The sequence below is a fragment of the Cladophialophora carrionii genome (assembly GCF_000365165.1).
Source record: "Cladophialophora carrionii CBS 160.54 unplaced genomic scaffold supercont1.10, whole genome shotgun sequence".
Lineage (NCBI taxonomy): Eukaryota > Fungi > Ascomycota > Eurotiomycetes > Chaetothyriales > Herpotrichiellaceae > Cladophialophora > Cladophialophora carrionii.
The window spans coordinates 619,905-632,642 of record NW_008481817.1 but is presented as its reverse complement, the minus strand read 5'-3'; the positions used below and the strand labels follow the sequence as shown (position 1 = coordinate 632,642).

The 12,738-nt window shown below is 54.2% G+C and overlaps 5 protein-coding genes across 5 annotated transcripts; 2 read left to right on the top strand and 3 right to left on the bottom strand.

The window, feature by feature from the left end:
- Positions 1–1,059: 1,059 nt before the first annotated feature.
- Positions 1,060–3,658, bottom strand: G647_09705 (uncharacterized protein; the record flags this gene model as incomplete). Its single annotated transcript, XM_008725698.1, has 2 exons — positions 1,060–1,170; positions 1,226–3,658. 2 exons carry the CDS (start codon positions 3,656–3,658, stop codon positions 1,060–1,062), a joined length of 2,544 nt encoding a protein of 847 aa, XP_008723920.1.
- Positions 3,659–4,414: 756 nt separating this feature from the next.
- G647_09704 (uncharacterized protein) lies at positions 4,415–5,557 on the top strand (the record flags this gene model as incomplete). Its single annotated transcript, XM_008725697.1, has 1 exon — positions 4,415–5,557. The coding sequence occupies one exon, from the start codon at positions 4,415–4,417 to the stop codon at positions 5,555–5,557; it is 1,143 nt and encodes a 380-aa protein (XP_008723919.1).
- A 655-nt stretch (positions 5,558–6,212) lies between these two features.
- G647_09703 (uncharacterized protein) lies at positions 6,213–9,035 on the top strand (the record flags this gene model as incomplete). The annotated part of the gene is made up of 6 exons (XM_008725696.1): positions 6,213–6,467; positions 6,514–7,154; positions 7,332–8,393; positions 8,446–8,584; positions 8,648–8,856; positions 8,912–9,035. The coding sequence occupies 6 exons, from the start codon at positions 6,213–6,215 to the stop codon at positions 9,033–9,035; spliced, it is 2,430 nt and encodes an 809-aa protein (XP_008723918.1).
- Positions 9,036–9,480: 445 nt separating this feature from the next.
- G647_09702 (uncharacterized protein) lies at positions 9,481–9,831 on the bottom strand (the record flags this gene model as incomplete). Its single annotated transcript, XM_008725695.1, has 1 exon — positions 9,481–9,831. One exon carries the CDS (start codon positions 9,829–9,831, stop codon positions 9,481–9,483), a length of 351 nt encoding a protein of 116 aa, XP_008723917.1.
- A 1,278-nt stretch (positions 9,832–11,109) lies between these two features.
- G647_09701 (uncharacterized protein) lies at positions 11,110–12,738 on the bottom strand (the record flags this gene model as incomplete). Its single annotated transcript, XM_008725694.1, has 1 exon — positions 11,110–12,738. One exon carries the CDS (start codon positions 12,736–12,738, stop codon positions 11,110–11,112), a length of 1,629 nt encoding a protein of 542 aa, XP_008723916.1.

Genomic DNA, 12,738 nt, shown 5'->3' with positions numbered 1-12,738 from the left:
GTGAACTGTCAAGTGCTCGTCGAAGCAAGAAAAGAGTCGTAGAAGGCCACCACTGGTACGCTGAGCAATGCAAGAGGTGATGTGGGCTGTCAGTCAGGTGTCTCGGCAGTACTGAACTAGACCACAGTAGGGTGTTGACCTTGATCAAGCCGACTGGCGCTGACGGCAGGAATCATGACGGACATTGGGTCGATCGTGCAGCGGGGACTTAGTTTGGCGGTGGTGGGAGGCCGCGCAGGGAAGACATGTTTACTTGTGAAAGACTGAACCTCGTAGCAGGATGTCTCTCTCCAGAGCTCTAACTCTCTTCCCGTGTACCCAGGATGGATGGAGGGACTGATTACGGATTGCGTCTGCCCGTCTTTGATGCATCCCATGCGGCCACGTGCGTGCGACGTACAGGGCGAAGGTGTCATCGAACAGACTGCCTCTTTACAATACACAGTCGTCCACGAGGCATGTTACACAGAGTGCCCCACAAAGCAGCAACCGAATGGATTCGCACCGCGACACGGCAAGGCTCGCATCGGCTTCTCGCTTGTCGACTCCAATGCGCGTGGTTGCAGATGCCTCTTCCTTATTCCAACCTGCCAATTACTCCGGAGCACTGGAAGCAAAAGTCGCGAAGTGGTATGTCGATGATCCGTACTCATTTCCTGCATCAACAGGTCCACAAGCCCCTCATCAACAGTCCTGTAGGAGCCTCGTCTACATACGTAAAAGTCAAATGCAGAGATTCTCTCAAACTGCCAGCTTGCAAAGCACGACATCGTGCCTGGGTATGTGACAAACAAATTCGTCCCTGACTAAGGAACCCAAATCCATAGACCGTCGCTTCCTTATCCGTGCCTGAGCCAACCGTGTCTCGTTCTTCGAGAGTTGATTGCAGGACAAGTCCCCGCAAGCCCTCCCCTGGCGTCATCGCTAACCAAAGTGCGCCAAATAGAAACTGTTGTGGAACAGGCTCAAAGAAGATTCGTAACTTGTCATGAGCTTCAGAGAGTCGTCGTCGGTACCGTTGATTACCGGCAGGCGAGACCCCATCAGGACCTGTTCTTCTCAAAGGGAAGATGAGGAAGCTGGAGCAGCATTGGGCGTCGTTGAAGCGTTTTTCTCCTGCACACCCTGGCCACGACACATGGGGCAGCTATTCCGACCGGTGGTGAGCCACTGGAGACATGTCAGTGTATCAAGAAGAATTGGGCATTCGCATGGGTCTGCTTACTTCATCGATGCATTCGCGGTGATAGACGTGCTTGCATTTGTCGAGACGCCTCACTTCCTCCGAAACCTCATAATCCGCCAAGCATATGAGACAGCGTTCTCCAAGGTTGATCGCCAGAGCGGAACTATCATTATCTTCTGTGACGGGCTGCCCCAGCAAGCCTGATTCGTGGACAACGAGCCTGAAGACACCGCCGGCGGCACTCACGTCCTCTTGTGTTGCAACAGGTGGCTTGACAGGTCCAAGTAGCGTTGACAGCATCTGCATATCCTCATAGGACGGATTGTCGGTGAACAAGCTGGGCATAGCGAAAGCAGGATGATCTGGCGACACATTTGTGCCCACCACATATATTAGCCAGCTTCGTCCGGCGCCGGCTGGCGGCGGGTCAGGCTCCACCATTCCGTTCCGTCGCGCTGCACCTGATCCTAGCTCTGGGCGACGAGCAAACTCAGAGTCACTTCGTCTGCGTTGACGGGCAGCGTTGAACGAAGTCTCGTACGGAGGGTTGTCCAGCTCCTGTTGCGGTCGATCTTCGTCAAGATCCGAGAGTGTCTGATTAGCTGCAGCAGAGGCAGAAGACGGTCGGCGTATCGGCGTGGCATGGCCACTTCTGATATCTGCGGGCGTGGACGGAGGTGGATGAGGTCCTGGAGGAGACTCAGAAACGAGTGTAGACCCCGGGCCCGCATCAGGTGTGGTCGGTGCTATTTGATCAGAGTGACTTGACAAGCGGCTGTTGTGCGTCCTTGTGCGCTGGTGTCGTTGAGACTCGTACTGGGCAGGGAAGCTGAAATTCGTCATCGAGTGTCGTCGTGCGGTGTGCCTGTTTCTTCCATCTGAACGCCGGAACAGGGCGCCTGAGCTGCCATTTCTCAAAACATTGGCAGGGGGCAAAAAAGGCAGGCTCAAAAGCGTATCGAGACTCGGGCCTAGTGTCCCGTTTTCGCCCCCAGAAGCGTCGGAACCGTGAGGGAGGGACCGCACACCCACCAGGACCAATGTTACGGACCGATCATTGTCACCAGGCCCTGTGATGGAATCCAGATCCATTTGATCGACGTCACGAGCCTGAGCTTGTGAGGCGATAGGCGATCCGTTCTCGTCATTCGGGAATTGGAAGACTCTCATGAAGTTCACTGGGGGAAGATCACCGTCGGATGCATTCATGTCGATGTTCTCTCCAGCTTGTGCTGTTGCCGCATCTTGGAGCGTCTGGACAAAATTCTGGATACTTCCGTCAAACGTATCGCCACTCAGATGACGGCCACTAGTGGAGCTTGCGGTGGCATGGCCTGAAAGCTGTGCTGCGATGGCTGCAGCAGCGAGCTGGAGGACCTGCGAAAGGGGCGGGTGCTCTCCTCTTCTTATGAGTCGAGTCGACCTCGATCGCAGACCTGGTTGAAATCGTCTGATTGTACTCATGCCTGAGGTGACTCGGGGCGAGGGCAGTAGCGTTCTTGCCTCGGGCTCGACAGCGTCCAGCTCGTGCGGAGCTTCGTCATGTTCATGGCGGTGATCAGCGGAGGCGTTGGACAGCAAGAGATGATCGGATTCATCCGCAAACGTGACTCTGGGTGGTCTGACGGGGGATTCGCGCCCACTCTGCGTCGACTGCAGCTGCTCTGAGGACTGCCGAAACAAACTCGAAATTCGCTGGGAGATAGACATGGAGTCGCGTGCCCTGCTGAATCGGTTCCGATGCCGTAAGCCAGCCGTCGCCAGCGAAGGCATGTCTCGCAGGTCGTCGTCCCCATCATCATCAAACGAACCTCTGCGCTCGCGTGCTCCGCTTGTGGTCTGTAGAAGAGGGAAAGGTCCGCGGATGGTTCGCCGTCGGGACTCGGTGCGATTGTCGCCACGTCTTCGTATCGAGCCCGCGAGGGACAAGCGACTGTTGCCATCCGCGTTTGGTTGGCGTTCGTAGACAGAGGGGCGTAATCGGCCAGACAATCCATGCCGTAATGCGCGGCCCTCTTCTGCAGTCTCCTCTCCGCTGTTTAACAGACCCCGCGCGACCGCATCTGGGAGGAGTCGCGAACCAAGTCTCGACATCGTAGACCTCCTCCTGATCGGCGAGGGCGAGACGATGGGTGTTGGGCCAGCATCTCCCATGTCCACGTCTCCAGTGGCCACAAGCGGTCTATTTTCCTGTTCATACTCCATCTCGGAGGGCGACGGTGTCGAATGACCTGCATTCGGACCTGACGACATGGATTCGGCGGATCGATGGCGTCGGAAGGTGTCGTAGAGTGTACTCGCTCTATGGCCCGCGGCCCTTAACGGTTGGGTATTTCTTCTCGCTAGCCGCGACCCGCCGCCTTCAGTTCCTGCGTCACCAGTTGTGGTCTCATTGGCATTTCCAGCATTCATCATCTCACTCGACTCTCCATTGTTCGCCTGAGCACGCAGTGCCGAGCTGGTGTTGCCCATATTACGGGTTTGGTGGCTTGCCGCCGGCTCAACAGTTGTGGGCTACTGCGCCCTCATGACCAAGGGCGTCGAATCTGTGAGACTCCGGTCTCGGTTAGGTTTCGTGATTCCGGTTTGAGGGTCGTATATCGATCGGAAGACGGCCGAAGTGGAATGTGATCTGGTTAGGTCATGTAAAGTCGCCACAGCTGTTGTCAGCAGTTGAGACAAGTCGTCCAAGCTTCCAAAAATCGTAGTGTAAAGCAAACGTGGATGAATGGGCACGGCGGTGAAAAGCGATGTGGCCACTGTCTCAACAAGGAGCATGCACAACGCAGATATCAGAATCGTGGTCTGGTGGTGATGTCAAGGTTGAGGCATTGATGAGGTGTGGGTGAAAGAAGGCTGAAGCGCTGGCAGTGGTGAAGACCAAAAGCCGCCCCAAGGTCTAAAGCAAGGCACGGATCAGGTGTCACTCACTTTAACTTTATGGAAGTTGATCACGCAACAAATGCAAAATGCCCTGTTCAAGGACGGCCGCGAGGACCTCGAATCACTCAAATCCTTTCATTCTCAACTCAACCACCGCGTGTCTCACCTTCATCTTAGTTCGTTTCCAATAAAGGTCTTTGAGGGCACCCAATTATTAATTTGAGTGATTACCCCCGAGTATGACTGTAGTGTATCAATCGACGCGCTTGCTTTTCTGAGCACTATAGGCACTGACACACGATTCATGCTACCACGAATCCACCTTGAACAACGCCGTCGACAGTCATGCCTAATATATTCGCACCGCCGGTGGCTGCGTACCGGTCACATCCTGCAGTATGGAGTCACTCCCAAGGAAGCCACAAGCGCAAGAAACAAAGACTGGACAAAAAAGCTGGCAGAAACGAGGACCAGGACGGTGGTGGGTTCCGAGATCCAGAGGTACAATCTAGCAGCAACCTTGAGTACACAGCTGTGGTCACTCCGCAAGAAAGACACCAACGTCGCGTGGCCGGCCAACCTCTTGATCAAGAACCACCGCAGTTCCCGTTCCCTCATGCTGCAGATCCCGCGACGAAGGTCGGTGCTGGACGACGCAGTTCGCTAGAGGGAGGGAAGCGACCAGAAATAACCCATCTGCCAGAGACACCACAGTCTTTGCACATGCAGCACCTTGCGGCCTTGACAACCATACTTCATCTGTCACTGCTAAAGGAAGATTTCCCACGCGCATCCCGCGCTCTGGGCTTGCTGTTCCGCGAAGACCTTGTCAGCGAGAATGCTGCGATGCGCAATCGAGGCTTCATGGGCATTGCGGCAGAAGTACTTCTGCGCAATGGAACTTCAAGAGACCACAGCCTGGATTCGGCTGCAGCTTCACACCCTTTCACGCGCGAAGGTTTCGAGAAAGCCAAACGTCTCTATGAACGACTTATCGTCAGGCACCCTTACCACAAATCCTGGCCTCACGTCGTCAATGCTATTGACTTTTACCTGGCGATGTTCAATCTATGGATTTACGTAGTTCATAACGAACATGCCACCCCATCAAAGAGCCCCGAGGACATTGAAAACGATGTCGGGCCCAGCCGAAAGGTGAGAGAACTAGACCAGGCTAATCAAATTGCCAACAGAATGGACACATGCATGGCAACCGTCCCATACATGGACGAGCCAGAGCTCATCAGACTCCGTGCAATGGTCGCACTCTGGACTGCTGATCTCCACGAAGACTGCGCCTACATCGTCAAGAACAACGACCCTCAGGCCAGCGATGACTTCGCGGAGCAGCATGGTCTGCCTCTGTTGCCGGAAGAAGAACAGGCGTCGCGAGAGAACGAGCACCTCTCTGAGGCAGGCCTCGCACGTGACAGGGCTCGGGAACTACTTTCAAGATTGGGAGGTCATGCGACAAGCGAAGATGAATGACCTGCATGAAATAAATCCCAGCCCTGCAGGATTCAGAGTCTCAGCTAGCGACCCTGGCACAAGACACCCAGAGGGACGATTCAGCTAGAGATCCTGTACTCTGTAATTGAGTGGTCTTCGCATACGGCACTGAATCATTCTTTTACTAACAGTGCTGATTCTCGATACCCGTGCAGCACGTGTGTCGAATACTGGACTGCCGTTCGAGGCGATATTGCTCTGGGTTGCTCTCCGACTCGGCTGCGATAGGATTACGAGGCCCACGCGCCTCTTCTCGCTCTCTGATTCGTCGCTTCCCGAGCGTCTCTTAGCACAATTCTTTTGAGGATTCTTTCGCGACTCTACGAGTATCCCACCACTTTTTAAAGGTCTTCACATGCAGCACCGGTCCTGGTGATCCTGCTGGCAGCCCCAGAATGGAGAATTCTGGAGGCTCCGTGGCCGCTGTCTTCGCCACTCAATCCGCCATATGGCTCTCATTCTCCATGTGATTCGCGGACAACACAATCCGCGTATCAACCATGGCAAAGAATCTCATGTTTTGCAGTCTGCTCATAAACTCTAGCACGGACGCGCTCACGAGCAACCCGGTGTTCACCCTCAGTCTCTCCTTCTTCCCCTACAAAGTGTCATTGTTGTTGGTTTACTGGCAACGATGGCACACTTCAGCTATGCAGAATGGCAACGACTCAGGGGCTTTCACCTCGAACTTGGACTGATCGGTGTCGGTTTCACTGTCCTCGTGACTATCTTGGGCGTCGTTCTCTATCGGCTTGGCGGGCGAATCCCTATTGACAAGCTGACCAGCAACCCATACATCAGATTTGTCTATGCCTGCATGCTCAAACCCCATGAGAGGCGGTCCGATGGCGGTCAACAGGGTGCTCTGGAAAGCTTTTACTCGACTCAGGTAGGGGAGACCCTATTCGTCTTTCCCTCCGCTCATCCTGGTTCAGGCGAACGTCTATGACTCTACGCGGAAACGCCTTCTGAGAGGGAGAGAAGATATGCTTGCAATCCTTGTCGCCCAACTGCAAGGCAAACTGGCCTCCGGAGACGGACGCAAACCGGTCTGGTATGACATCGGCGGCGGCACCGGCTACAATATCGAAGTTATGGACAAATTGGTGGGCGTGGAGGGCTTCTTCGAACATGTCTTTCTTGTTGATCTTTCCACCTCCTTGTGCGCGGTCGCCAGGGAAAGAGTCCACAAGAATGGCTGGAAGAATGTCACAGTATTGTGCCAGGATGCGAGGTCGGTCGCGTGCAATCCTGGGTCTGCTGACCTTATCACCATGAGCTACAGCTTGTCCATGATCCCCGACTACTACAGCGTGGTGGACATGATTACGAGCTTCTTGTCCCCGAAAGGCCTGATTGGGATCGTCGACTTCTACGTCCAGAGCGTTGTCGATTACTCGTCCCGAAACTATTGCGGCGGGGCTTTCAATCGTCATGTCAACTGGTTCGGCCGCATGTTCTGGCGCACTTGGTTTGAAGCAGATCGAGTCAACCTCGACGGTGGGCGTAGAGACTACGTGGAATACCGATTTGGTACTATCCTTTCAACAAGCCAGCGAAACTATCCTCTTGGTGGGTAAGTCGTAAGAACCACTCCTAAAAAGCAACGCCTGTTTGGGTGTCAGAATTCTCTCCCTGCCGAAGAGAGTCATCTGTAGGCTTTCTTGGGCAATCATGCCATGCCGGTCTGTCTTCGTTAGGCCGGGACCAATGTTTGTGTGTCTACGTCCTTACTGACATACACCTTTTGTAGCATTCCTTATTATATCTTTATCGGCTGCAGACGAGACGCTGAGGCGTTCGCAGAACAGGGCCAAGAAGTCCTCGAGAAATTGGACGCCGCACTCACCGAATCGCCTTACCTTTCGCCAATGAAATTCAAAGAACGACGAAACCTGGATGCCATCCACGACATCCCACGCTCAAAATCCTACGAGTCAGCCATCGTGAACTTGAGCAACGACCTGCCACTGCCATCTGCCTTCTACCAACAACATCACTGGCGGATCTACTACAACGACCTCCTCCAAAAGCATCAGCAGTTCGGCAACGAGTACATTTACGCCTTTAACTGGGAAGACCCCAAAGTCGATCGCCAACTCCTGAACATCAACCAAGACGACGTAATCCTCACCATAACCAGCGCGGGCGACAACATTCTCGATTATCTTCTTGAGAAGCCCAAACGCATTCATGCAGTCGATCTCAACCCTAATCAGAACCATCTCCTTGAGCTCAAGGTCGCCGCCTTCACAGCCTTGCCTTACAGTGACGTCTGGCAAATCTTCGGCGAGGGCAAACACCCAGACTTCCGCAACCTCTTGCTCTCGAAGCTCAGTCCGCACATGTCGAGCCAAGCATTCCAGTACTGGCTCAGCAAATCCTACATCTTCTCCTCCAAGGGAGGACTTTACGAGAGCGGTGGTTCTAGGCATGCCATCAAGCTCGTCCGCTGGCTGTTCAAAACCTTCGGTCTAACAGCTAAAGTACGGACTTTGTGCAAGATCGAAACACTCAACGAGCAGCGCGAGATTTGGCCCCAGATCCGAACTCTTCTGCTGAGTTGGCCGTTGCACAAGACTGTCGTGTCTACGGAGTGGTGGGCGTGGAAAGCCGCGGGTGTCCCTCCTAACCAGCACGCGCTGATACTCGACGATTATGCACAGCGGACTAAGCTGCCGAAGTCGAAGAAGCTGTGTGGGGAGGCCATCTGGCAGTATGTTGTTGATACGTTGGATCCGGTTGTGGAAACGACCCAGATTAGTAGGGACAACTATTTCTACTATCTGTGTCTGCAAGGAAAGTTCTCGAGGAAGTAAGTCAGGATCGCCTCTATGTGACTGAAACTGTCTGACAGAAGTACACAGATGCCATCCTCGCTACCTTGGCGTCAAAGCCCACGCACAGCTCTCGAAGCCAGACGCATTCGATGGCTTGCGAATTCACACAGATGAGATCATGGAGGTCATTGCCCGCATCAGCCCATCAACACTGACCATCGCAATAGTGAGTCTCCGACCTTTCTTCTTCGTCTGGTTCGAGGTCACCATTACTAACTCGAATCCGTAGCTCATGGACTCAATGGACTGGTTCGATCCAAACGATGCCGATGGAGCTGCAGTCGAACAAATCGTCTCGCTGAACAAAGTCCTCCGAATCGGTGGCCGAGTCCTGTTCCGGTCCGCGGCGCTGAGACCCTGGTACACCGACATCTTTGAGAAGAATGGCTTTGAAGCCAAGTGCGTGGGCAGGCGAGACTCGGGGAAGTGTATCGATCGGTGAGCTCAACGAGTTATATTTTCCTTCTGGGTCACGTTTAACCAATCTATGCAGTGTCAACATGTACGCTTCAGCCTGGATCTGCACGAAGAAGGTCAACATCTCCGACAGCCCGATCATTCCATCGAAGCGGAAGGACACCGTCGCCGCTGCAGCACTAGAGGAGTTGAAGATCTGAGGGGGGTTAACGCAGAGCACTCCGAACGAGTCTCAATCTTGCCAAAGTGAGCGTCTTCAGTGATCCGTTCAGGTTGCCCTTTGCTATGCGGGCACGATCCGTGAGAAGAGGCAGAGGGGAAGAGAACGACGAGTGAAGGGACACTGGCCCATGAACCAGCCAGCCCCGATCACCGAACCACCTACACAAACCATCATACAGCCTTGATAGACTCCCCTGCATTCGAATGACACAATTGTTGTTGTACAGCGCACAGCTATCGATTATTATGTGATCTGATCTGCCCCAGCGATCCCATCAAAGCTGGATGCTCAAGAATGTGCGTCTTACGTCCCCAGCAAGACGAGTCGCGTCCTTCTACAGTAATTAGTGTTGTCCTGCTCTTCCTGTGTTTTGGCGCACCCACGTCGCCACATCAGTCTCTCGTGAATCAAAGGCACACATATCAAGCACCACCCTCTCGTTTTGCGTACTCGTCCTCGATCCGCTCCTCATACTCCCGATCTCTCTCGGCCTGCTCATCGGTGACGTCTTGGATCCTCCTGGCGCCACCATCTTCGCGGCCACCAAGTTGTCGACCACCAGGCGGGATGTACGTCTCGTCCTGCAGTGTGGGTTTCCCCGTTTCCTCCGTGGTGCGGCGGATATTCGTGCCATCGCGGTCATTGGACGTCATGGTCTCTGTAATGGATTTGGAGTGCCCTTGCGGGTCAGTGGTGCCGGAAGAGCTAGAGTATGAGGAGGAAGAAGTGTACGAGGTAGAGGCGTAGTAAGAGCCGGATTGTCGGTCAGACATTGTGGTGTCAAGTGAACTCGTATGTTCGAGGTAACCACGCTGAATGGCGAGCTGGGTGTTCAATCCCGAATTATTCGTTAACAACTTAGTTGGCTGGGTATCGCTAAGCCTATGGAGGGTACGGGTCCGAGCAACTGGTACTGGTACGAGTATGCTCTTGTGAATGCGCGAGGATTCTTGCAGGATGGGTACGAGGTAGGTACATACGGACCAGCAAGGACAGCGGCGGAGTTATGTATCCTTCGCTAGCGAAGCCTTGCGTCACATGCACCGACCGCTCGCCCATTGAGATTGAGCCCTCTCCGGGAGGTGGAGGCGTTTCGCGTCGCTTGTGGCGACAGCAGTGATGTTGACCTGCACCCTGTGATTTGGTGGTCGTGATGATCGAGGCTGTGAGAGAAATGTGCAGTGCGGGGGAAGAATGGCAACGCTGCGGGATTGACGTCACCATCGCAGACCCTGGCATTGTGATCAACCGTGATAGGAATTCGGGTCGGTCACAGTACGGTATCGCGCACTTCGGACGAAGCAAAGCACCAATTCTGTCCAGCAGACTTAATTATTATGTTAGGTAACTCGTATGTGCCTATGCTCCGTGACAATAAGCCTTGGTCTCCTGCAAAATCTACTTCGGGTCCAAGGCAGCCATCCCGACAACGGTAGGTGGCATCGCCGGAAACAACGAACCAGCGAGCACGAGCTGTGAAAGTCGCCTATGATTCTGCCTCTCAAGCGAGGATTAGGACTTCTCTGGATGAAGGGGCCACCGCTTCGACTGATGACGGCTATATATTCGAGCTTGAATTGGTGCAACATTGTTCCCGTCCGAACAGGACAGTACCTTCGACATCCTTCACTTGCATGCTCACTGAGTTTTAAGTGTACTCGCAGTAGCACCCATTGCCGTTACCTCATGTTGAAATGGGACAAGGCTTACCATAGAAGATCTCGGGAGCTTCCAGGTTAGCGGTCTATCCTGCGCGAGATGTTATCAGGACGGCGTTGTATCTGGATATATGACTGTAGATCCGGTAATCAAGTCCTGGATGATATTGAAACCATGCGCGGTTTAGTCTCTGTGTCTCTGCGTACGATGATGCCGCGTCGATTGATTGATGTACATAGGTGGACTGAACGGACCGTATGCAGTAAATATACATGGACACACGAGTCCTTCCTCCTCCGTTTCGACGCCTACTATCTTCCGAGAAGCTGGATTACTTCGAAACGAGCCACAAATCCATCGCACGTTCAGCCCTCCACCTAACCGTGCCTTGGTCAAGGTTCCGCATCCCTCATATCGCTCTTGAACCGTTCAATACACCGTTGCTTTGTCTCCTTCCAGTCCACATACGGCGGTGGGTATCCCAGTTTCTCGAACTCGTCCTTGTCCAACCGGTGGTACGGATCGTAGATGGCTTTCCCTTTCACATCCCTCAACTCTGGGATCCATTTCCGGATATACTCGCCCTCCGGATCGTTCTTCTCCGCCTGACTCACCGGGTTGAAAACCGTATAGCTCGGCTCCCATCCCTGGGTATTGTTGCTGAGGTCCCAGTCGATCAGGGTTTCCGCGAAATAACGCTCCCCGCGCCGGTAGTCGATGAGCAGGTTGCAGTACAAATAGCTGGACACGTTCATTCTCAGCCTGTTATGCATGTAGGCCTCATGCTTGATTTGTCTCATGCCCGCGTCGACGAAGGGGACGCCCAACGTGCCGTCTTCCCACCGCTGGTACCCTTCCTCGTCATCTTCCCAATTGACGAAATCGAATTTCAGATTTTGCGGCATATTCATGCTCGTGTGTGGCGTCTGGACGGTCGTCTGGCGATAGAGTTCGCGGAAGACCAATTCTCGCACCCAGCCTGCCATGCCCTTGTCGCATCCAGACTGGGAGAAATCGGTCGTGCCGTTGTTGCGCTTGCAGACGGCGGTTAGGATCTCGCGCACAGAGATGACGCCGGCGGAAAGGTACGCCGACATCCGCGACGTGGAATCTTTGGCTGGCTGGGACCGTGTGGCTGCGTAATCGGCGATCTTGTCGTCGAGGAAATGTGTGAGTCGAGCGGTCGCGGCCTCGTGACCAGCAGGCCACAGCTGACGGATGCGGTCGCGTTCCTCGTTGCCGGAGAACTGTTTCTCCTCCGGTGGCTTGGGCACGGGACTGTCGAAGAAGGCCTCAAGCTCCTTCTTTGCTTCAGCAGTGTTCCGCACCGGGGCTGCAACGGTGTCAATCAGGCTGGGATCCGCCTTGACCTCGGCGAGCCAAGCTCTGTGGTAGGGCGTGAAGACCTTCATCGCCTTGCCGGCGTCTGTGAGCATGGTGCCCGGTTCCATCACTGTTTGATCGTGATGCATAGATAGATGGAAGCCTTTGGATTTGACATTACCGTCGCTGGCGGCCTTGAGGACTTGGATGTCCCTTCGCAGCTCGTCGATTTCGTACTCGTAGTTCGCAAAGACGTGCGAGATGCCGTTTTCGTGAACGAAGTCGATGATCGTGGGGACAATCTCGCCACGTTCACTGGCTTCAAGGAATACTAGGGGAATGTCCTGCTTCTGGAGCTCAGCTTTCATGAGCCCCAGGTTCTCCATGATGAAATCCGTGCGCGCGGGCGAAGTGCCGTGCCATCTGAACTCTGCTGGACAGTTGACATACGCGCATAGCAGGGGAGCGTTCGATGTTTGGGCAAACTGTGAAGCTGCGTGCAACGCTCGATTGTCATGGATACGGAGATCTTTGCTCCGGAACCAATGCAGCGTCCTTTTGATATCTTTGCGCGACTGCTGGTCTTCAAGCAGCGACCGAAGTTCTTGGTATGGTGTCTCCGGTGAGTCGACTTCTTTGGCGCGCTTGGTAGTCGGATGCTGCTGCTCCGGGTGCTCTGCAGCGTCTCTCTTGGACAT